Source organism: Geotrypetes seraphini, chromosome 7, assembly GCF_902459505.1.
Source record: "Geotrypetes seraphini chromosome 7, aGeoSer1.1, whole genome shotgun sequence".
Classification (NCBI taxonomy): Eukaryota; Metazoa; Chordata; class Amphibia; order Gymnophiona; family Dermophiidae; genus Geotrypetes; species Geotrypetes seraphini.
The window spans coordinates 169,696,675-169,722,465 of record NC_047090.1 but is presented as its reverse complement, the minus strand read 5'-3'; the positions used below and the strand labels follow the sequence as shown (position 1 = coordinate 169,722,465).

The 25,791-nt window shown below is 46.4% G+C and overlaps 1 protein-coding gene across 3 annotated transcripts in view; it reads left to right on the top strand.

The window, feature by feature from the left end:
* AK7 (adenylate kinase 7) overlaps positions 1–25,791 on the top strand; it is a 206,443-nt gene that overhangs the window by 143,859 nt on the left and 36,793 nt on the right. For 2 of the 3 annotated variants that reach the window (XM_033952480.1, XM_033952478.1), the window contains 2 exons: positions 10,131–10,259; positions 20,871–20,939. In XM_033952480.1, coding sequence (XP_033808371.1) covers positions 10,131–10,259; positions 20,871–20,939 — 198 coding nt within the window. The remainder of the gene's footprint in view (positions 1–10,130; positions 10,260–20,870; positions 20,940–25,791) is intronic. The other variant, XM_033952479.1, reaches the window with a different exon arrangement.

The following is a 25,791-nucleotide window of genomic DNA, read 5'->3' as shown; positions in this document are numbered from 1 at the left end:
GGTTTCAGGATTTCATCAATGAATATGCATTGAAAGCAGTGCATAGAAATAGATTCCAAACATATTCATTGTTGAAATTCTGAAAACACGACTGGAATACAGCTATTTAACTCAAATAAGTAAATGAGAGACAACATTATCAACTGCGCAATTTTTCGGCAGATGCATGATGACGCAGTGTGCGATTTCATGAGATGCATATCCATTTTTGCCTTCCGCGCAAAAAAACAAAAAAATTTCTCCGCGCCAATTTGTCAGTGCGCAATTGTCTATGAACAACATGTATTTGATAAATACTTACGGAGCGCGTTGTTATAGCGCGTGCGTTGAAAAGGTGCGCCAGTTTACCCCAGGCCCTGTCCATTTCACCTATATTTCGTCTTTTCCCCTTAACGGGGAAAAGCAGTTTCGCATTGAGCGTGAAGTACTCAGTTAATATGAGTACTTCACGCTCGGAGAAGTTGGGCTTCCGCCCACGGAAACCTGCATAGGATGCCATCTTCTCTGTGAATCTATGACGTTTTTGCAAAGCTTATATACCAGTCACATGACCGATGGTGTGTTAAATATCGTGAGATTTCCCCTTTTCAGCGCTGCTATTGGTTATCTAAAACACGTGTGATATGGTTAATCGTCAAACAGATTTTACTTCACTGTAGTGATGAAATGCGCATATTAATTGAGTATGTGTGAATTTTATAGTATATAGTTTTGTAGTACTTGATTGAAACACAATTAGCGTTAGCATGACGCGTATATGTTCAAACGCGTGATGACATCAGCATGTCTCCATTAGTGCATAATGATGACGTGTGTCATCATATTAAAGTTATAGTACTTTTTTGCGCAATTGACGAGTTTTAGTATAATGAGCGCAAGTGAAAACGTAACCATAGTAACGAAAATGCATTCACGTGACTTGTATTTAAATGCTGTTCGGAGAATACATATCATGAGATAACATAACCATGGTAACAAAAATGCATTCACATGACTTATATTGAAAACGCAAAGAGTCAAGGGAATCATACTGACCACGCGTTGACGTGATGACGTGTTCACGTGCTGTATGTGCGCATGTCCTTTGATTGGCAAGCGGCCTCTAGTGGCGCGCTGAATTGTCATGGCGCTGAGTTATCTTGCACGCAATTGTCTTGCGCTGAGTTGTCGCTGCGCTCAATTGTCTAGCGCGCAAATGTCTTACGCTGAATTGTCTTGGCGCTTAGTTGTCTTGCGCTGAATTGTCTTTGCGCTGATTTGTCTGCGCGCGATTGTCTTGCGCGTTTTTGACCTGTCACCATCTAGATGCACTTCTCCTTATGAGAAGCTCAGAGTGATATGGGGACTAAAACTATGCCAGGGTACACCTGGAGGGGCCTCCGCGTGTGCGGATCACCGGACTTGATGGACCTAGGGTCTGTTCCGGGGATGGCACTTCTTATGTTCTTATATACTGCTTTAAATATCAAAGCAAATTTAGGTCTGGTTAATATATGGATGGGAAAAAATTGGCGAAACCAAATGTTGTGGGTACCAGAAGTCAATGACAAACCACTACACTATCCTCCCAAGAATGTAATGGTGCTCTCACGTAGGACCTCCCGAGTCTTCTGTTTTTGTGTAAGTCCTGTTGCTCTCCCAAGGTTCCTTGAATACAGATACAATCTTCCTTTTCATCTTCCCCATTGGGAGGCCATTCCACGCATTCACCACCCTTTCTATGAAGTATTTTCTGAGGCTATTTCTGAGTTTGTCCACTTTCACCTTCATCTTATGTCCTCTCATTCCAGAGCTTCCTTTCAGTTGAAAGAGACTCATCTTACATTTACTTCTCTGAATTTCCCTTGACAGTGTCTCACACGTCTTGCTAGCTACCAGAAAGGATTCCATTGGGAGAGAGTACAGTTTCAAATGGAAGAGGTTTGTCATCTGGTGTGAGGGCAAGTCCTTAGATCCATTTTCTTGCCTCACAGAAACACTGTTTGAATACCTTCTATGAAGGCAATCGTTAAATTATGCAATAACCGGAACATATCTAGCAAAATGCAACATATGTACTTGTAAATTGCCTGTTGGATAGTTCATCCACGCACAATGCAGTGCTCGGCCTTTAGTTGTGTGGCAGCCACAAAGTCAGAAACATGGACACTCCATTGCAAGATTGTACCATCAAAGAACAACATGCAGTACACTTCTCCTTTGGTATTTACGGGGGTTAGGGGCAGAGCTGGACCGTGAAGTGTAAAAAATCACAAATAACTTTGTGCCAGCTATGACCCACCCTCAGACCTTACCTGGTGGTCTCTGCCTCCAATCGCCTCCTTCCATGTGTGTTTGTAGGGGCCAGTGCGCGTGCTTCGGTCTCCTCTTTCCCCCTTCGGTGTCTGGCCGGGCAGCGTGAAGATCGTTCCTCTCTGGGCTGGGCAGCCTATGTCAGCCTTACCTGGTGGTCTAGCGGGCTTTTGGGGCAGGAGCAATCATCCCGCTTTCCTTAAGGACTGCAGAACTGCCCTTACGTGCTGCAGGTGCTGTGCCCAGTCGGTGGAGAATATTACTATGTCGTCCAAGTAGGCTTCTGCATACCTATGGTGCCCCCGCAGTACCTCAGTAATTCCTCTTTGACAAGTAGCAGCAGCACCATGCAGTCCGAAGGGCATTCGCTTAAATTGGTATAACCCATAAGGCGTGCTAAAGGCAGTCTCAGGCCTGGCACTGGGAGCTAGGGGAATTTGCCAGTAACCCTTCGTTAAATCCAACGTTGAGAGGAATTGAGCCTGTCCCAGCCTGTCCAATAGATCATCTACCCGGGGCATCGGGAAGGCGTCAAACTGCGAGACCTCATTCAGTTGACGGAAATCGATACAGAATCTGGGAGTGCCATCTGCTTTAGGAACAATAACCACAGGGCTGCACCAGGGGCTCTGGGATGGTTCAATCACCCCTAGTGCCAGCATCTCCTCCACCAGATCCTGTATCAATTTCTTTTTTCCTTCTGTAAGCCTATAAGGTTTCACCCTTACCACTTTCCCTGGGATAGTCACAATCTCATGAGTGACCACCTCAGTACGGCCCGGTATTGGAGAAAATACGTCTTCGAACCCCTCCACCAGGGCCTGTAACTGTCCTGCCTGTTCGCTGGACAGTTCTGTCCCTATATTGACCCCTTCGACTTGGTCCATATCTGCTATTTGTGGGCCTAAGTCATCGTCTGGTTTCTGCTCTGCCATTAGAGCTAATGTCTCCCTGTCACGCCACGGTTTAAGCAAGTTGACGTGATAAGTTTGTATACGGTTTTTCCCATCTTTAACTTGGTAGTCTACCCGATTTATTTTTTTTATGATGGTGGCTGGCCCCTTCCACTCCGCCAGGAACTTATGTGGATCCGAGGGCACTAATATGAGCACCCTGTCTCCCACCTTTAAGTGACGCTCTTTGGATCTCCTGTCATAATAACGTTTCTGTTTTTCCTGGCTCCATTCCAAATTATGTTTCCCTAACTGGGCCACTTGACTTAATCTTTTCCTTAATTGGGCCAAATATGATATTACGTTGGTCTCTTCACCCTCCTGGGACCCCCAGTGTTCCTTGATTATGTCCAGTATTCCTCGGGGAACCCTACCGAACAGCATCTCAAAGGGACTCACTCCTAAGGAGTCCTGGACCTTTTCTCGTGCTGCAAATAAAACTAAAGGAATGTATAAGTCCCAATCCTTCTTGTCCTGAATCCCCACTTTCTTCAGCATTTGTTTTAGCGTCTGATTAAAACGTTCAACCAACCCGTTGGCCTGAGGGTGGTATGCTGAAGTTTTCAGGTGCCGGATTCCAAAATCCTGCCAGAACTTTTCCATGTCCTTCGAAAGGAAATTACTTCCCTGATCTGTCAGGACCTCACGAGGGAAACCCACCATACAGAAAAGTCCCATTAGCTCTTTCATAAGGGCCGACAAAGTAGTTTTCCTCACAGGGAAGGCCCAAGGGTACCTGGTAGCTACATCAACGATTACCAGGATAAAGTTATACCCCCGGGAAGTCTTTTCCAATGGACCCACTATATCCATAGCTAATCGGGACAATGGCTCACCCACCTTAGGGATGGGTATAAGCGGGGCTCTTGCTGGCCTGCTTAACGAGAGCTTTTGGCACGTGGGGCAAGACTTACAGAAATCTGCAACATCCTGTAAGACTCCTGGCCAAAAGAACCTCCGGGACACTTGAATCTCCGTAGCCTTCACCCCTTTATGCCCTGACATAGGATAGTCATGCGCTGTCTGTAGGACTATCCTCCTAAACCCTCGGGGAATCACTAGTTGTTCTGTGTTAGCATGGGGGTCTTTCCCTGAGGAACACCTATATAATAATCCCTGCTTTACTTTGAAGTAACTGGAGCTATTAGTGGGTACTGAGGCCTGTCTCCAAAGTTCTAACAGGGACGCATCAGCTTTCTGTTCGTCCGGGAAGGTGGGGAATAGCTTTATCACCTCTTTAGGAAGCCAGGGAATTTCCTTAGCTACCCTAACCTGCTTCATCGCTTGGCTTCTTTGCCGTTTTTGTCTCTGGTTTTGAGCCCAAGAGTGGGGGTTCGGAGCTCGGGAGCCTTTTTCTACCACTCCGTCCTCAAAGGGAAATATTGCTCCAAGCTCCCCTTCCTCAGGCGGGACTACCAGACCTTGAGAACGAGTCCCTACCAGTCCCTGCTTGGGTTTGAGGCATTCTTCCAAGCCTTTTCAATCTCTTCCCAGTATAATGTCATAGGGAGCGCCCGGTACAATGGCAATCTTTACCCTATATACTTTATTTCCCTTCAGAATAGTCGTCGACCTCAGAGGATACTGCACCCTATCCCCATGAACACACTTAATAGTAACTGTGTCTTTCCTTTCACGCCACCCCTCCGCCGGGAATAGCTGCTGAAAGCACTGGGTGGACATCATGGTTTGATCGGCCCCTGTGTCTACTAAGGCCGATACTTCCTTTCCTGCCACCGAGACTACCACCCGATAGGCCTCCGGAATCGAAGTGGGGTCCCCTTGAGTTACCATTAATTCCCTTTTGTCGTCACAAAACCTTTGGATATGCCCTAGTTGCCCACACCAAAAACATCGGGGGGTCCCCTTCTGTACGAGAGGTTCTTTCGGCTTGGTGTATCCTGAGGTTTTGTGAAGTTGGTCCTGTATCCGGTCAGACCTCCCCTTTGTCAGACTCTGAGTAGAGGCTGCTTGTTCCACTTCAGATGCGCCTTGGGCATCTAAAAACGCATCAGCCACCTCCAGAGTCTGGGTCAGGGTTTTACATCCTTGTCTCCTTACCCAACCCCTCAAATTTTTTTAGGGGCTGATTCCAGGAATTGCTCCCTAATAATTTCCAGGACCAAAGCCCTGGGGTCTCCAAGCCAAGGGTTTAGCCATCGCTCGGCCAGTTTGGACAGTTTTTGCACGAGTGCCTTAGGCCTCTCTTTCTCCTGCATTATGGTAGTCCTAAAACGCTGCCTGTAATGCTCAGAAGTGTAACCTAAGTATTCTAATATATGATTCTTAACAGCGTGGTAATCATTGGCCAACTCAGGAGATAAAGTTTGAAAAGCTGACAGTGTTTCTCCTGCTAAACAGGGTAGAAGCCTAACAGCCCACTGACCCTGAGGCCAACCAGCAGCAGTAGCTACCCTCTCAAACGCTGACAGAAACTCATCCGGAGCATCTGTTGGAGTTATTTTACACAGATTCAGCATTGAGAGTGGATGAGCTACTCCTCCTGATTGCTGAGTGTGGCTTAGTCCTGGCTCGCTGCCTGTGGCTGTCGGGGGTCTCTGTAAAATTTGAGATAGTACCTTGGTCTGCTCCCCCATTGCCAATACCATTTCATCATGTTGCCTTCGAGACATCTCCTGGGACCTGTACCACAGTTCCTGATTGGTTTTCAACACGGCCTGCAAGTCCTCGCTTTGTTTCTGTCTTTCAGCTGCCAGGAACGCCATCAGCTGTTGCTGGTCCATCTTCTCCCAGGCCTGAAACAGAAACAAACAGAAAGATCAACCCAAGTGCGATACTTCAAAAATAGGTTAGCCAATCTCCCTCACCAACCCCTTAGCTCAGGTACTCTTACCAGAGCTGTTGGTGAGTCTGCGCCTTTGGTTTTTGGGCCTCCTTGACCCCCAGTCGCTTGTCTGCGTTTTTGTCCTCTTATATCAGCTCTGAGGTCCTCCTCCGACTCAGGTTCACCACCGATAAAGTTGGATCCTTCTGGTCGCGTGCTCCCTCTGTACACCCTGGCGGAAGCCTCTGGATACTGGACACACCCAGACAGGAACCAAAACAATAAACTAAAACAACAAGTTAAAGAAAAAACTCAAAAAGTCAAAACTTTTTTTTTTTTTTTTTCTTCTCTCACTTTTTTTTTTCCACAGTTCCACGAATGTCCAGCAGGAGGCGCTATATCCCACTCCTGATACCAATTGTGGTGCAGCCGGCACCCGTGGATAAGATTGGCTCCGGCTAGCACACAAGATAGCTCACCTCCGACGTGCTTCCATAAAGCTGGAAGTCCTGCTGGTGTCCAAGTTCAATGCAGTGAGACAAGATTCAGAAGAGTTAATACCCAAAATCACTCACAATCTTGGTTTATTGGTAAATGACTTTGAAACAGTCTTCTTTGTCATACAAAACCATAAAAAGCAAAAATTGGAACAAAACAAAATGAGCTGAGGACAGTGTCCCACAGCTCTCACCTTTATGCAGGTAAGTATAAGCAAATCAACTTTCAAGTTCTGCCTTTGAAAAGAGGCAGTCAACACAAGTCCACTGCTTTTCCAGTTCCTAATCAGTGTGGTGTCCAAGCCTAGGTTATGGCAGGCTTGGCCCCCAGCCAACTTGAAAGAAGCTGGTGGGGGGAGGGGAGTAGCTGAATCCACTAATTATTTCTGTTATCACAGAATGCCACAAATGGCCCCACAATCCCTACCAAGGATGACAAGTGGATTCTTCCCCAAACTACTTCCTCACTCCACAGTGTTCAAACAAAAACACAAAATATAAACTTAAGCAGTGCAGTTCAATTCAGCTTCCAAAAAAAAAAAACGTTTTTCTTTCAGGCTTCACAGAAAGAAAAGTTCAGCACTACTATTTTTCTTCATTCAAGTGCACACAGCTGCTGAGAAGCAGTGTAAACAATTGCTATCCTGAGCATGAAGAGCAAAATACAACTTTCAAACAAGTAACTTAATTGTCCTCCATAGGCATATCTTCAGGAAAGTAAGCAGTTTCCTGGTAATCCATGGGTTCTGCTTCTGCTGGCTGGTTAGCCACAGGGTCAGTGTCAAAACCCACCATCTCTATATCTGTAGAGCAGTGAGGGTCAGGAGCCCCGTCCTGAACACCTCCTTCCTGAGCTGGCTCAGGGCAGACTGCTTGCCTTCTCCTCAGAGCAGCCTCTAATACCTTGAGCTGGGCACGCCCAGTTCTCTGCGGGGGAGGAGCAGCCTGCAACTTTTGCCTACCTTTCTTAGGAGCTGCAATCAGCTTCTGCAGCTGAGAGTCAGCAGGGAAGGTGGAAGAGATCTGAGGCTATTCCAGGATATTCTCCTCACATTCCTCTCCTCCCTGGTGATCAGCTACCTGAGACTTAAAGGGGAATCTATCATTTTCCCTATCCTTTACCTCAGGCTTGTCACATTGGTTAGCCCTTCTGATGGCTGGGTTGGTTTTAGTCAAACCCCAGCCTGGCACAAGCCGAGCTTTAGGACTAGGATTGTGACAGGGTACAGCTCCCTGGATAGGGGTACAGCTCCCTCATGAATATTTTTTTTTTAAATTCTTTATTGATTTTATAAGCATACAAAAAGTGCAACAATTATACATTCAAAGATAAAAATGCAGCATTTACATACTTGCAAATTACTGAAACAATTTACCCATCCCCTCCCTGGATGTGTGTGGAAACCAAATTAATTCTGGTAACTGAATTATTAATTATTCCGTTGTTTAACAAATGACTCCAATGGACTCCAAATAACTTAAAAAATCTTATTCACAGATTGTTCAGCTAAAATCCTTTCATAACAATAATATAAACAAAAGTGTTTCTCACCAAAAAGAAAAATTCAGTCTATCCCAATTTTCCAGTACCTAGTAATTTTAGTTGTATGGCAACCCCAGTCATTATAAGAAGAAGTCTATTTTTATAATTGTCAATTGGATTATTAGGTTTTAACAATATCCCAAATAAAATCACATCATATGACAACGGTATAGAGACACCTAAAACAAAATTATCTTTGCCCCAAATTGACTTCCAGAAGTTAAGTATCAACGGACAATAAAATAAAAGATGATCGAGTGTACCTATTTCAAGTTGACAGTGCCAGCATCTGTTAGATTTTGTGTTATCCAATTTTTGCAAACAAACTGGAGTCCAAAATATTCTATATAACAGAAAAAAGAGTTTGTCTCATAGATGCTGATGCTGTACAGCTCATCCTCCAAGTCCAAATCCATGGCCATTGCATAGCAGAAATATTCTGCTTTGTTTCTATACTCCAAATATCTCTTAAACTTGTTTTTGGTTTTTTTCCCAAATATTGCCTTGTACCATTTGGCGGCCTGATGACCTTGAAAATCTACCTGGAAACAGAGCTGGCAAAAGTATACTCACGAATATTAAAAAATCACAAATAACTTTAGGGCCCCCACCCCGACTCCCTCCTGCCTCTCAGACCCTTCCAGGCTTACCTTTAAAGCCCTGGTGGTCTAGCAGTAAAGTAGGGCAGGAGCGATCTTCCTATACTCCTGCCCCATGCAGGTCTGCTATAAAAAATGAGTGCCTCAGGTTCCCGCGTTGGTCTTGTGAGTTCCTGTGGTCTGATGAGATCGATGCGGGAACTTGAGGCAAACATTTTTGATAGCAGATCTATACAGGGGAGGAGCATAGGAAGATCACTCCTGCCTGACTTTAATACTAGACCACTAGGCTTTAAAAGTAAGGTGTGGAGAGGTCTGGGAGGAAGGAGGGAGATGGGAAATGAGATGGTAGAGACTTGTGAATAACTGAATTTGTGAATCCTAAGCCTGCAAATATGGAGGGTGGAGTGTAATCAGAAGAATTATTTTGACACAATGCCAAGTGCCCTATTGAATTATTTTGGTAACTAGTCTTTAAGCCCGTTACAATAACAGGTGCTAGAATAGATGTGTCTGTCTGTCTGTGTTTCTTTATCTCTCTCTTTGGCCGCTGTCTGTGTCCTTCTGTTCCCCCCCCCCCGAGCAAAGCTGTCTGCCCCCAGCACACCCCTCCCCCCCAAAGCAGCCCCCTTTCCCTCTCCCTGTCTCTCCATGGCCCCTTCTGTCTTCCCCCCAGAGTAAAGCTGTCTGTTCCCAACACACCTCCCACCCAAAGCAGCCCCCTTTCCTTCTCCCTGTCTCTCCATGGCCCCTTCTGTCTTCCCCCCAGAGTAAAGCTGTCTGTTCCCAACACCTCCCACCCAAAGCAGCCCCCTTTCCCTATCTCTCCATGACCCCTTCTGTCTCCCCCAGCACACCGCTCCCCCAAAGCAGTCCCCTTTCCCTCTCCCTGTCTCTCCATGGCCCCTTCTGTCTTCCCCCCAGAGCAAAACTGTATGTCCCCAGCACACCTCCCCCCCAAAGCAACCCCCTTTCCCTCTCCCTCTGGCCCCCTGTATTGATCCCCCTGCTTACCCTTCCTCCATCCCGGCATCTTCTGGCCTGCTCCTCTTCAAAGCAGGCCGCGATCGTGGTGGCCGGCCCCAGCGAACCTCGCAGGCTACTCCCCAACCCGGAAGCACGCTCCTTCCCGACGCGATCCTGTGCGTCAGAGGGAACGTGCCACTGAGGCCGGAAAGCGGCCCGCGAGGCCCGCCAAAGCCGGCCCCGAAGAGGAGGATCAGCAGCAGCAGCGGTGAGCGAGGGCGGGAGGAGGCTTGCTTCGGGTTGGTGAGTGAGGGTGGGAGGAGGGGAGTGGCCAGAGTGATCCCTGGCCGGGTTCTAAAATGAAACACTGCCACGGATCACAAACCACAGCGGCAGGGATCACGCTTTTTTAAAAGCACATGCGCCACTAATGTTTTATTATATAGGATGGAAAGATGGATAACCTACATCTTTTTTTTTTTTTTTTAATTTCAGGCCAACTAGATGACCAATATGTGATTAGATTTATGAGAGAAAAACTAAAATCTATGCCTTGTCTGAATCAAGGCTACGTTCTGGATGGTTACCCCAAGACTTATGAGCAAGCTAAAGAGCTTTTTAACAGTAAGTTTCAATATGGACTTGCATTTAATATTCATATTTACTATGAATTTCTTCATGAAAAGGTATTTAATGAATCCCAATAAATAAAAAATATGGTACAACTTTCTTGTGTAGTGCATTATCATATTAATTTTGTGGCTTTGGCAAAAGTTGTCAAATCCATCCCTTTCCAAAAGAATTGTTACAATAAACTCAGAGCCAGAGCATTAGTGGGAGCAGTTGTTCTATCTTCAGCTATTCCCAGCCCATGTTAATCCCATCTTAGGAGGAATATGAGTACAGTGGCATTATAGCCCCTGAGTTGAACCACACAGCAGTACAGCATTCCTTGTTCTTTGACAGCAAAGGAGGAGGGTGTAGGAGGTGACTCCAGACTGCTGTATTCTCAAGATGGGAGCAAGAGAAGAAGAGAGGGGGAGGAGACTGAGGTAGGAGTAGGGACAAGAGAGGGATGAGAGTGAGTAAAGGAATTGGAGGGGAAGGTAGATTTTTGAAATATGGTGACTTCTTTTCCTCTGAGGGCAAGTGGGATAGCTGAATCCTGATACATAGGTAAGACATCTGACGGAGTCTGTGCAGGAACTTTTCTGCAGCACTTTTCTAGAGCTATTGAGAAAATGTCATGTGCAGCTTCTTCCTGCCTCCTGTTGTTGCATTGAACTTGATCCTTAGATCTCCACAGAGCTGGTCTGACATCTTTTCAGTGACAGTGTGTCCAAATAGGTTATTTTTGCACATACTATGACAATAATGAACCTCACTTCGGTTACGTCCCTTCCGGATTCCATATGCTAGGTGTTCAATCCCAACCCGCAGTCCGGGAGTTCCATAAATCCACAACTTTTCTGAGCACATGCTCTACCCCTTTACCCTGAGAGTTAGTAAACATATCCAGTTACAAAAATGCTGCAAGCAGTCCATGCAGAAGCCTTTTGCAGTTGCTCAGCTTCTATTATTTTTTCGCTTAAAGTTTGTTTCTCAGTGGTTTCAGTGCCTTGAGACCCCTCCCTGGTGGTCCCCTGTTGGAGAAAAGGATGCAGTCCTACGGTGCCGGACTGCAGCTTCACAGAGAAACTCTGGTGGAGCTGTGGAGTCAACCTGCTGTGTGTGCCACCCTTCTTAGAGTACCCAAGGTCCCTTCCTGTGGGAGTCTGCTGGCCGGTAACCTTACCACAGGTTTGAGCACAGGCTGTGTGGGTCTGGACGGAAACCTACCTAGGATTCAAGGCGCAGGCTGCCTTTCCCGACCTGACCGCTTGGCCGAGAATCCGTGGGGGTAGAGGTTGTAGTCGGTATCTGGCCGACTGGCAGCCCGAAGATCTTCAATTCTGTGCATTAGGTGCTGTCTCTGAGGAAGAAAGTCATTTTTCTTCACTCAGCTGATAGCAAAGGCACTACAGAACTGTGAGTACCTCCATTATGCTCTATGGGAACTTGGGGGGTGACGTGTGACAAGCTTTAATTTGTGTTTTTCACCGTTTTTGAGGGTAGGGTTCAGGTATCCCACCTCCCCAGATCCCAAATTGCTATTTTTTTATTTTGGGGTTTTTGTTATTTTTTGTCGTCTTTGGCACAAATTCACTGGTGGAGGCCATCTTGAATTTTTATCGATCTTTTTTTCAAAGTTTTATTTCTGCCTCAAAACCCCTCAATTTACCTAAAAATCATTTTGGGATGGACTCCCTAGTCCCATATCTGCTGAATATGTGTAGTGATTGTGCCAGATCAGCGATCATTTACTAAGTGCCATGGCACACAGGGAGAGGGGGCAGGAACTTCTGATTTGACCTCCTCTGCGTACTCAAGGGCTGGGGATCCAACCAGAAAGCTCTCTGCGGTCTTCTAAAGCTATGTCAAAGTTTTATCTGCTGGCACCTGATTTTCAGCAGATTTTTGAACAACCTAAATTGGATTCTGCTGTGGCGCAGGTTATTGGGTGCACAGCCCTCCCTAGTGAGGGGGTTGTAATGCTTAAGGATTCTCAGGATCGCAGAATGGACATTATGTTGAAAAAGATCTTTGAAGCGTCATCTCGTTGTATCAAAGTGGCGGTGGCTGCTTCCTTTACGGCTCGAGTTTGTCTTTTCAGATTGCACGGTGCGTCCTCTGCGGACATTACTCCCTGTCCTCCGATGATACTGGATGGTGTGGATTATGTCACAAATGCCCTTTATGATCTCATCCGAGTTCGTAGCAAAGTTTTGGCTTATACAGTGTCTATGCGCCGGCAGTGGCATACCTAGGGTATGTGGCACCCGGGACCCATCATTTTTTGACACCCCCCATATAAAAAAATATTTTTTGCAATGACCATGAAACGGAATAAATGGTCAGAATAGAAACAGGCAGTGAAAATTTTCTTCTATTGAACCTCATAAATGTAACCATTATTCCAAACATAACATAACATAACATAACATAAATTATGTCTGAATTGTCATGACATCAGAAGTACATATGGAGTAGTTGCAGGTGATGCTTGGGACAGTTCTGATTGTGTTAGTTCGGTTTTATGTGTTTTTTTAATAGAAGGGTTTTTATTTCTTTTTTGAAGGTTTTGTAGTCTGTGGTCGAGGTCAATAGGTTGTAGAGTTGGGGGTCGAGTGTTGCAGCTCGAATGGCTAGGAGGTTGTCAAACAGTTTTTTTTCTTTTGACGATTTTGGTTGGAGGGTGTGTGAATGGTGCATGAGTACTCCTATGTCTGGTTGAGGTGGATTGAATTATTTAGCTGAAGAAATTAGTTATCCCCCCCCCCCATTCCACACACATTAATTCTCTTCCATTTTTGTTCCCATTATAAAAAACACTGATAAGTTCCCAGAAAAAAAAATACATTAAAATAAGAAGTGAAAACAAAGGCCCCTACAGATGAGAACTTAACATAAGAATAGCCTAACTGGGTCAGACCAATGGTCCATCATGCCCAGTAGCCCATTCTCATGGTAGCCAATCCAGGTCACTAGTACCTGGTCAAAACCCAAAGAGTAGCAACATTCCATGCTACCGATCCAGGGCAAGCAGACACTTCCCCCATGTCTTAATAACAGACTATGGACTTTTCCTCCAGGAATTTGTCCAAATCTTTCTTTAAAACCAGCTACGCTATCTGCTTTTACCATAACTTCTGGCCACTTCATTTTTAAGCTTAGATCTTTCCTTCCAAACAGAGACCTTGCTAGATACAGATACAGCACAAGGTAACTTCACACTGTGCAGGAAATGTGACTCTCCTCATACACCCACCATATAGTGCAAAAATGTGGTTTTTTCTTTCGATCACTACATAGCCTAATGCCACACAAGCAGCGCTGTTACAAACACATTCTGAAGGTCAATGCTAAGGTTAACAAAGTTTCCTTCCTTGGACCAGAAGGAGATACTGACAAACCGCTGGAAGAGATTCCAAAACAACTACCCAGGAACAACACCCAAAGACCCACTCAGTGTGTGAACCAGTTGAGTGGAGTGGACTAACTGGGGGGTAGAAATGGGCCTGGAGTTTGCTCAGCAGAATTTCCCAGACCACCTCTTCCTCTCAACACATTGACACGCTGCCACCACCACCACCACTAGGAACACCTCACTGGGTAGGCCAGCAATGCTTATAAACTTTATAAAACACATTATTATAGTATAAAGCACATATTTTAACTGAATTCTCTGACATCCTCAGCCTTGCCATTCACAAAAAACAGAAGGAAGAAAAGTTCCCATTTCCTGCTGTCTCATGTCCCCGGCCTATACAATATTTTTCTTCTGCAGACCCTTCAAAAGTCTGACCAAATCCTCGTTTCACTTGCATTATCAAGAGGATGCCATCTCTCCCCATTCTCAGGTCCTAAAGTCTAAGACAGTAGCGCAAACTAGTGCTGCCCGATTCAGGAAAAAAAATTTCGATTCGATTCAGCCTATTGAATTGGTTTTTCAATTCGATTCGATTTTCCTGCCTAATTGGGTGTTTTTTTTTTTTTTTTTTCAAACATCCTGGTGGGTTTATTTTATAGTTTTTTCACCCCCTTTAGCTTCTCCTAACCACACTGGCGCTGTGGTGTAAACCAGTGGTTCCCAACCCTGTCCTGGAGGACCACCAGGCCAGTCAGGTTTTCAGGATAGCCCTAATGAATATGCATGGAGCAGATTTGCATGCCTCTCATTTCCATTATAAGCAAATCTCTCTCATGCATATTCATTAGGGCTAGCCTGAAAACCTGATTGGCCTGGTGGTCCTCCAGGACAAGGTTGGGAACCAGTGGTGTAAACAAAATAAAGAAACAAAAAGGACTTTTCCTCTCTCTGTTAAATCCTAGCTCACGTTTGCGGTCTAACACCAGCTCTGGCAGGATACACATTTCAAATCTGACACATTGTAATCACAAAACAGAAAATAAAATTAGTTTTTCTACCTTTTGTTGTCTGGTTATTTTTCAAATCTTGTTGGTCTAAGGCTCTGGTTGTCTTCTGATAACTTACTTGCCAGGGTCTCCTTCTTTCTTTCTGCATACTAAGAATCCATCTGCCATCTCTGTCCTCCCCTTCCGTTTCCCTTCCCTCCCCCGGATGTCTGGCATCTTTCCTTTTTTTCATCTCCCTCCACAGATCCACCTTTTCTTAACTACCCTTTCATCCAGCATCTCTCCCTCCTTCCTTCCAGGGTTCACCATCTCTCCCTTTCTTTTCCCAACTACCCTCCTATCCAGTATCTCTATCCCCCCTCCACACCATCCCTTGTGTCCAACTTCTCTCCCTTTCTGTTCCTTCCCTCCCTAAAACCCATGGCCCATCATCTCTTTCCCTCTCTTCTATTTTCAGACCCATTATTTCTTCCCACCCAAAGTCCGGCAAATGCACGTTTCTTTGAACCCCCCTTCCCTCTGTGTACTTTTACATCAGGGCCCCCCTCCCCTGAAGGCCTGTCCCCCCCCCTTGAAGGCCTGCCTGCCTGTCCCCCTTGAAGGCCTGCCTGCCTGTCCCCCTTGAAGGCCTGTCCCCCCCTTAAAGGTCTGCATCCCACCCCTTGAAGGCCTGTCCCCCCCTTGAAGGCCTGTACCCCCTTTCAAGGCCTGTCACCCCCCTTAAAGGCCTGCCTGCCTGTCCCCTTTGAAGGCCTATACCCCCCTTGAAGGCCTGCCTGCCTGTCCCCCTTGAAGGCCTGCCCCCCCTTGAAGGCCTGCCTGCCTGTCCCCCTTGAAGGCCTGTCCCCCCCTTGAAGGCCTGCCTACCTGTCCCCCTTCAAGGCCTGTCCCTCCCTTGAAGGCATGTCGCCCCTGAAGGCCTGTCTTCCCCCCTGAAAACCTGTCTACCCCCTGAAGGCCTGCCTGCCCGCCCCACCCTGAAGGCCTGTTGCCCCGCCTCCTCCCCGAAGGACCGTTCGTCCCCCGAAGGACCGCTCACCCCACCACCACCTCGAAGGACCGCTCGCCCCCTCCCACCACCACCACCTCGAATAACCGCTCATCCCCCTGGCCTTCCCGCACCATTTACCTAGAGAAGTAGCCTGCAGCAAGATCACGATGCCAGCAATCTTTGTGCTGCTTCGGCACTGTTTCCTCTGCTGCGGTCCCGACCCCTCCTCTGACGTCAGAGGAGGGGTGGGACCGCGGCGGAGAAAACAGCACCGAAGCAGTGCAAAGATCGCTGGCATCGTGATCTAGCTGCAGGCTGCTTCACTAAGTAAATGGTGCTGGGAGGCTGGGGGGAATCCAGATGCCAGGTGGGAGACCCGGACGCCGGGGGGGGACCGGGAGCACCCCCTCAGGACTTGCAACCGAGGCGGACTGCCCCCCCCCTTGGTACACCACTGTGCGCCAGACTCTTTGAATCTGTCATTGGGCGGGCAACGCCTCCACCAAGGCCACTCTCAGCAGACTTCCTTTCAAGGGTCTGCTTCTCTTTGGTAAAACCTGGATGACCTTATGTCCAGTGTGGCTGAACGCCATCCTAAGTCTCTCTCTGTGAGCAGGTCTCGTTGGCCGGTGGGTGGGTGGGGTTTGTAGTAATTTTTGTTCCTCCCACAGGTTTTGTCAGGGCTCCACAGGATCTTCCTCTCAGAGATATTACCAGGGCTACTGTCCTCGTAACAAGTTACAATTTAGGCAGACTCAGGCCTCTAGTTCCCGAACCCAATGACCCCAGAAGTGAGTCAGATCAATGGACATCATTCGGGAGAGGCATAAGATAGACTTCTTTTGCCTGCCTCTGGAGCTATTTCTGGACTCTCCGGTGTGTCAGCTGGAGAAGAAGACTCGAGTCCATGCTACTGTGCAAGTCTCTTAGATATCGCAGTGATAGAACCAGTTCCAAAACAAGAATCAGGCTTAGGCAGATATTCCTTATACTTCATATTGCCAAAGAAAAGCTTGGAAGACTAGCGGCCCATTCTGGATCTCAAGTTGGTCAACTGCTTCTTGCGGATTCCTCATTTTCTTATGGAAACAGTGCACACAGTCATAGCAGCTGTCTCTTCAGGAGAGTTTTTGGCATCCTTGGATCTCACAGTTCATTGCTCTACCCTTCGGACTTGAAACAGCACCCCACACTTTCACCAAGGTTATGGTAGTTCTAGCAGCCTTTCTCCATTGATAGGGGATCCATGTCCATCCTTACCTGGACAACTGGTTGATTCAAGCTCCATCTCATTTGAAGTGCAAAAGTACGGTAGAGACGATAGTGTCTCAGTTGCAGGGTGGATTGTCAACTTCAAGAAGAGTAACTTGATGCCCTGAGGCACACAGACAGAAACTTCAAGAGCAGATCAGAGATCTCCTGGACTGTCTGGCTCCCACGGCCTGGCTGTATCTTCAGGTTCTGTGGTCCATGGTGGCCTCTTTGGAGGTGGTAACCTGGGCCCAAGCATACATGAGCCCATTACAGGAGTCCCTTCTATCTTGTTGGTCTCTGCAGTGTCATTTTGATAGCGTCCCACACCTCAGGATATTGAACAAGCTGAAATCGCTGAGATTAGGGGACACACTAACTGCATGGGTTAGGGATTGGCTAAGTGGTAGACTTCAGAAGGTGGTGGTAAATGGTACCCCTTCCAGAACATCGAATGTGACCAGTGGGTGCCACAGGGCTCTGTCTTGGGCCCGATTCTATTCAACTTATTCATAGGAGATATGATCCAAGGGTTTAGAGGAAAAGTATCATTGTTCGCCGACGCCACCTAACTATCAAACATAGTAGGTAAAAACACTTTGCCTGACAGTATGACGCAGGACCTACTACTACTGGAACAGTGGTCATCGACTTGGCAGCTAAGCTTCAATGCTAAAAAGTGTAAGGTAATGCACCTGGGTAAGAGAAATCTGTGCAGAACTTACACACTAGATGGTGAGGTCTTGACTAGGACCACGGCAGAACGTGATGACATGAAGGCTGCCAGTCAAGTAGAGAAGGCTTCCTCTAAGGCAGGGGTGTCAAAGTCCCTCCTCGAGGGCCGGAATCCAGTTGGGTTTTCAGGATTTCCCCAATGAATATGCATTGAAAGCAGTGCATGCAAAGCGATCTCATGCATATTCATTGGGGAAATCCTGAAAACCCGACTGGATTCCGGCCCTCAAGGACTGACTTTGACACCTGTGCTCTAAGGTAAGGCAAATGATAGGTTGTATCCGCAGAGGTTTTGTTAGCAGGAGACCTGAAGTCATAATGCCGTTGTACAGATCCATGGTGAGACCTCATTTGGAGTATTGTGTTCAATTCTGGAGACCACACTACCGGAAAGATGTGCTGAGAGTTGAGTCAGTCCAGCGAATGGCCACCAGGATGGTCTTGGGCTCAAGGATCTCACTTATGAGGAACGGCTAAATAAATTGCAGCTGTACTCACTTGAGGAACGAAGAGAGAGGGGAGACATGATTGAGATGTTTAAGTATTTCACGGGCCGTATTGAGGTAGAAGATGATGTCTTCTGTCTTATAGGACCCTCGACCACCAGAGGGCATCCGCTGAAAATCAGGGGAGGGAAGTTTCATGGTGATTCCAGAAAGTACTTCTTCACCGAAAGAGTGGTCGATCATTGGAACGAACTCCCACTGCAGGTGATTGAAGCCAACAGCGTGTCAGACTTTAAAAGAAAATGGGATATTCACGTGGGATCTCTAGGGGAGTAAAGTCAGGGGGGGTGGGTCATTAGAGTGGGCAGACTTGATGGGCTATGGCCCTTTTCTGCCGTCATTTTCTATGTTTCTATTCCTTTCAAATGCTGCTCCCCTGGATGGATATCTGGTTAAATACTATTTTTTCCGTTAATTTTGAGAGGAATGGAAGATTTGAGATTGGTGGCGCGTTGAAATGTTGTTTTTGGGACCTCAGTTTTGAGGGCAGGCTCTGTTGTCCCTCCCTAGCTACCATGGCTTTAGTACATCACCTAGCATATGGAATCCAGAAGGGACGTAACAGAATAGAAGATTAGGGTTATACCTTCGATAATATTCTTTCTGTTAGTCCCTGGAGTATTCCATATGACCCGCCCTCTCTGTATAGACTCGGTTGTTTGGAGTAGCCTGCTCCTTTCTGCCTTGGTTACTCTTTTTACAGGCTTGAAAATTTTCCAGCCAGTGGCCAGATCCTGTAGGGATGAGTATACACATTGCCGAAGGCTTTTCCTGGGGTGTTCGTTGCACACAGCAGGTTAATTCTATATTGTTCCTCAATGTTTTACTGAGTTGCCTTTGTGCCTGTTTATCATTTGTTAATATTTTGTAGACCAAAAAAGGTCATGCATTACTTATGTTGATGGGGATTCACCCCCGTGCCCCATTGTTATGGATTTGTCCAGGTATGTTGTTTGGTTTGGAACTTAACTGGATATATTTACTAACTCTCAGGCTAAGGGGATGGAGCAGGTGCTCAGAGAAGTTGTGGATTTTTACAACTCCTGGACTGCGGGTTGGGATTGAATATCTAGCGTATAGAATCCTCCATGGACTAACAGAGATTATCGAAGGTATAAACCTAATATTCCATCCTAAGCCAGGATATGTAGTGTATGATCTCAGTCTGTCAAATTTACTGCTAAGTTTCACCATAGTACTTGCATTGTGTAAAGAGAGCTTCCTTCTGGAGCTTCTGGAGTTCATAAGATTATTAGGGGCATTTTCAAAAATGTAAGATGTCCAATTGCCAATTTTTGAAACTGTCTTTCTGGACATCTTGAGAGGCATTCTACCCACTGTGCATCCAAGACTAAAGGGGGGCGTGTTGGAGGTGGGCTCTGGGCGGGCTTAGAATTATAAATCTTGTGACGATAATCGAACATTTAGATGTTGTGAGCTAGACCTGTTTAAAAGCATTTTAAATGCCAAAAGAGTTATCCAAACTGACCAGATGATCACTGGTGGAATTAAGTAATGACCCCCCTCTCCCCCCCCATACACACACTCATACTCTCCCCCAGTGGTCACTGACCCCCCTCCCACACCCCAAAAATGTGAATGAAACAATACATACCTGTACAGTAGCATTTGGTATGGGAAAATCTAGCAGAGCAGCAGACAGGTGTCTTAAGTAGCCTGGTGAGTGGGCTGGTGAGCCATAGAGAGGAGGATCCAGGCCCATAAGCCACTGTAACCACTGCATTTATGGTAGAAAGTGTGATCCCTCCAAAATTCTTCTATACTGCCAAACAAGAACTGACTGGAGAGTTTGTAACAGTGTACAATTTGAGTGAGACTTCACCTCCAGTTTGAATTGTATTTAAAGCCTGTGTCGGTTGCAAGCCCTGAGGGGGTGCTCCCGATCCGGTCCCCCCTCCCCGGCGTCCGGTCCTCCCCCCCGGTCTGGCATCTGGATTCCCCCCCGGCCTCCCCGCACCATTTACCTAGAGAAGCAGCCTGCAGCTAGATTGCGATGCCAGCGATCTTTGCACTGCTTCGGCACTGTTTTCTCCGCCGCTGTCCTGCCCCTCCTCTGACGTCAGAGGAGGGGGCGGGACCACAGCAGAGGAAACAGTGCAGGGCTGTGAGTTAGACTTCTATCCATACATTCACTTCACATTACTGTCTGTAACAAAGCTCCAGATGCGACAGTAAGTTTGACCATCCTACAGATTCTCTTTGCAGTCCAGAATCCAATTTCACCTCTCTAGGCCCATTACTTTTAGTTCCATGTTGTTTTCCAAATAAAGCAAAAAAAAACAAAAAACCAACAAACTTTTATAAAACTCATATCTTGAGGATGCTGATATTTGTTCATTGTAATACCTCTGGTTCCTTTTCTCCCTCCCTTCTTATAACTTGTAACTTATAACTAGGGAACCCTATTTGTGAGAATTTAGCTATCCTGCTTGCCTTAGAAGAAAATGCAGTTACCTGTAGCACTGATCTTCGAGGACAGCAGGATAGAAAACTGACTTCCTTCCCTCTTTCCCAAGGAACTGTATTCTAAGATGCTTGCAACAGAGTAAGGGGATCCATTGTGACAGAGGCAGGCAAGAAGAGGCACATGTGCACAGTGACATTTTCTCAAAAGTTCTGGAAAAAGTGCTGAATAAAAGTTCCCACAGATTCTGTTGAATGATGTTACTTGTGAGGATTCCTATCCTGCTGTCCTTGGAGAACACCTACTGCAAGTAAACAACTGAATTTTAATATGTTGTATTTGTGCTTTAGTTAGCGATGAGGATGCAGAAGAAGAAGCTGGTGGTAAAATGCCTCTCTTTGATAAAACCATAATGCCTGGTAAGTTTACATTTTCAAAGAGGAAACTTTTATTTCTCTTCCACCCAATCAAAATATTGTGCAGCCTTTTGGAGGACATCTATCTTAAAACTTCCTATGTATAAAAAATGTTTTTATTATAGCTGCTGTTTGATCAAAAATTAATTGACTGCTTAAAACATGTGATTGCAGTTAATTGCTGCCCAGTGTCTGCCGTTAAATATCCCCTCTGATCACCGTGCCACGATTGTGGTAACATTCAGCCTGCAACCCAGTTAGCTAATCGGTAACAGTCTGAATATTGGGAAGGTTAGATTTGCCAATCTCTCACACCCCAAAGACCCCTCCTCAGAGCATCCATCCCCTTCTGAATCCCTCAAGGACAACCCCCCTCCTGAAGAGTACCCTCAAAAGAATATTCCCTCCTAAAGATCCCTCCCTAGAGCCTCCATCCCCAGAAGAACCTTTCTCCTGAAGGACCCCTCCCAAGAGCATTTCTGTTACATCCCTTCTGGATTCCATATGTTAGGTGTTCAATCCCAACCCGCAATCTTGGAGTTGCAGAAATCACAACTTTTCTGAGCACATACTCCACCCCCTTAGCCTGAGAACCAGTAAATATACCCAGTTACAATTTCTGCAAGCAATCCATGCAGAAATCTTTTGCAGTTGCTCTGCTTCAGTTTCTTAGTTTGCTGTTTAAAGTTTGTGTCTTCGTGGCTTCAGTGCCTTGAGACCCCTCTCTGGTGGTTCTCTGTCGAGAAAAAATGACACAGTCCTGTTGTGCCGGACTGCAGCTTCACAGAGAAACTCTAGTAGATCTGTGGAACCAGCCTGCTGTGTGCCACTTTCTTGGGAGTCTGCTGGCCAGCGACCCTGTCACAGATTTCAAGCACAGGCTGTGTGTGCGTCTGGATGAAAACTCACCCAGGTTTCAAGACGCAGGCTGCCTTTCCCACCCCCGACCTCAGCAGAGGATCCATGGAGGTGGAGGTTGTAGTTGGGATCTGGTTGGCTGGAAGACCAAAGATCTTCATTTCTTTGCATTTGGTGCTGTTTCTGAGGCAGAAAGTCCTTTTTCTCCACTCAGCTGCTTTTAAAAACGCTGACAGGCAAAGGCACTACAGAACTGTGAGTACCTCAATTATGTTCTATGGGAACTTCAGGGGTGGCTTGTTATGAGCTTTAATTTGCATTTTTTGCAGTTTCTGAGGGTAGGGTTCAGGTCTCCCACTTTCCCACACCCCAAAACACTATTTTTTATCTTTGGGTTTTTGTTATTTTTGTCGTTATGGGCATGAATTTGCTGGTGGTGGCCATCTTGAATTTTTATCGATTTTTTATTTCTGCCTCAAAACCCTTCTGTTTGCTTAAAAAATCATTTGTGTGGGATGGACTCCCCAGCCCCTAATCTGCTGGATATATGCAGTGATTGTGCCGGATCAGTGACCATGTACCACATGCTGTAGCACACAGGGGGAAGGGCCTGGAACTTCAGATTTGGCCTCCATGTATTCAAGGGCTGGGGAGCTGACCTGGGTCCATGACTTCAGTAAAAAAAATATCATCCAGCAGTTCTGCTGGCATCTGGCGCAAAACGTCTGCATTCTGAGTCTGGGCACTCTTGTGGTGGAGCAAATGTGTCTCAACAGCTTTTTGTCATGGATGTAGGGTGTGACTTTTCACTTGAGTTTATTTAGCTTCTCTGAAAAGCTTTTTCTATGGACCCTGCTCGTTTGTTGTGGCCGGTGGGCGTATTGGAGCCATTTCAGTCTATTACACTGGTGGTGGAGCTTCCTGTTCGGGAGCCCTCTTGTCTTGCCATGGCGGACCTCGATTGCATCAGTTGCCATTCAAGAAGACACTCTAAATATATTATCAAAAGTCCACTCTCTTCTGGAGGCTGAGAGGTAACGGAAAATCACAGCAAGAAAACAAACAAAACAGGTGCAGAAAAAAACCTCAGTTAAAGCCCCAAAGGACTAGGACAGGGGTAGGGAACGCCGGTCCTCGAGAACCATATTCCAATTGGGTTTTCAGGATTTCCCCAATGCATATGCATGAGATCTATTTGTATGCACTGCTTTCAATGCATATTCATTGGGGAAATCCTGAAAACCCGACTGGAATATGACTCTCGAGGACTGGAGTTCCCTACCCCTAGACTAGGAAATGCTAAGACTCAAAAGCACACATCAGTACAAGCATAGTAAGCGATTCCATAATAGTCATATGAATAGGTCCCACACATACAGCAAAAATTCAATCAATGCCACTTTTTGCCTTATTTAATGCGGAGCTACTGAAGATGTGCCTTACGAAATGTGGTTCTCCCATAGGGATTTGAACTTTGATCGGTGTTACTTACAGCTGGAGGAGCAGTACAGATAAGTGGCAATTTTGAGACTTCTTGTACTGATTGAGTTTTTGCTGCATGTGTGGGACCTATTCATATTTATATATACTCTGCAATTCCTAGTGTCTGGTGAGGAGGAACTTGAGGAACTATATATAAAATGACAGGTGGAATTTTTTATGACCTATGACTATTATGGAATCGCTTACTATGCTTGTACTGATGTGTGCATTTGAGTCTTAGTGTTTTCTAGTCCTTAGGGGCTTTAACTGAGGTCTTTTTCTCCACCTGTTTTGTTTGTTGTTTGTTTGTTGTTTTTTTGCTATGGTTTTCCGTTACCTCTCAGCTTTCAGAAGAGAGTGGACTTTTGATATATTTTGAGTGACTTCTACTCTTTTCTTATGCAACTTCAAGAAGAGCAATTTGACACCCTCCCAGTCCTTGGAGTATCTGGGGCATCCCTTCGATACCTAGAAGGGTTGTGTGTTTTTTCCTGAGGCACACAGACAGAAACTTCAGCAGCAGATCAGAGCTTTTCTGGACTGCCTGGTTCCCATGGCCTGGCTGTATCTTCAGATTCTTGGGTCCATGGCGGCCTTTTTGGAGGCAGTTTCCTGGGCCTGAGCACAAATGTGCCCGTTACTGGAGTCCCTTCTCTCTCGGTAGTCTCTGCAGCATCATCCCCTTCAGATGCCACTCCCTTAGAAAGAGCCAGCTCACAGCAGCCTGAGATGCTGGCTTCAGGGGGAGGCTCTTTGTCAGGGCAGGCTTCTTCAGATATCAGAATGGATGACTATTCATGACAGTTGCCAAGCTGTCGGGTTAGGGTGCTGACTGCGGGGAACAATCCATTCAGGGGCAGTGGACTCATCGTCAGAAACATTGGTTGATCAATCATCTAGAACTCAAGGCCATTCGATTGGCACTACTTTCTCTCCAGCCCATTCTAGTAGGAAAAGCGGTTTGAGTCTTCTCTGACAACCCATGGTGGTGGCGAACATAAATAATCAAAGGGGCACGAGAAGCGCTCCCTTGGGCCAGGAAGCTCGCATGCTATTTCGTTGGGCAAAAGCTCATCTTCTTTCGCTCTCAGCAGCTGGTGTTGACAACGTTCAGGCAGATTTCCTCAGCCGACAGATTATGGACCTGGGAGAATGGTCTCTCTTGCAGAAGATATTCATTCTGATTGTTCAGCCTGGAGTTGGCCTCAGCTGAATTTGATGGCTTGAGCAGAGAACTCAAAGACCAGGTGCTCTTTCAGTCAAAGAACACAGCACGAAAGTCTAGGGCTGGATATTTTGGTGCAGCCCTGGTCGGTTCATGAGCTCCTGTATGTGTTCCCTCCATGGCCTCTGGTTGGTCAGTTAGCAATGCATCCCGGCTTGGTGATACTAGTGGCTCCTGTGGTATGCGGATTTCGTACGTCTTCAGTAGGATGAGAAACATTGGCTCCCTCTTTATTAATATCTTCTTAGTCGGGGATCGGTGCCCATTGAGAACCCACGGTGCTTTGGTCTTTTGGCATGGCTCTTGAGCGCTCAACCTTGCTGAAGCGCGGTTATTCAGAGATAGTTATCTCTATTCTTTTGCACTTGATGACATCCTCTACTATAGATTCTTATGCCAAAGCCTGGAAGGCTTTCCAACAGCAGTGTGTTAGGGGTCAGGTGGAGCCTGAAAAGGCTCCCATTTCGGTAGTCCTGGTTTTCCTTCAGGAGGCTTTAGACAAAGGTCTGGAAGTGACCATCCTGAATGTTGAGGAGGCAGGTCTTTTGTGTTTCCGAGCATGCAAAGGCGAAGTGACCAGGTTTATGAGGGTGGTGCTTCTTCTGCGCCCTCCTTTGCGTCTTCCTTTCCCTTTGTGGAATCTTAACTGTTTCGCAGGGCCTCGGAGGGGCCCCTTTCAAACTGCGGAAGGATGCTTCTCTACAGGACCTAACAATCAAGACTGTGTTTTTCTGGTTGCCATTGTCTCAGCACAGTGTATTTTGGAGCTTCAGGGAACCCTTTCTCTGTATTAAGGACATGGGTGTTTTCTTCCATACTGTACCTTCTTATTGCCGAAGTGGTCTTGGCCTTTCATGTCAACCAAGAGATTAGGTTGCCTGCATTTCCTCCAACTGGTTCAGAGCGCAAAGATCAGATCTTACACAAATTGGAAGTCCAGAGGGTCTTGCTCCATTATTTGGATAGGACTAATGAGTTCAGGCTGTCTAATCACCTTTATATTCTAACTGCTGTGCCTCGCTGTGGTCAGCTAGCGTCCAAGTCCTCGATCGCTCGATGGATTCTAATGGCCATTTTCGCACTTACATCGCCTGTGGCAAGTAGCCACTAATCTTGCTTAAAGCTCATTTGACAAGAAGTGTGGCTGTGTCATGGGCGGAATCTCGTGTGATTCATACTGATGAAATTTGCAGGGTGGCTACTTGGTCCTTTCTTCATACTTCTATCTAGTTTTACTGAGTGGATGTAATGATGCGTTCTAATGCCATTTTCGGGACCTCGGTTTTGAGT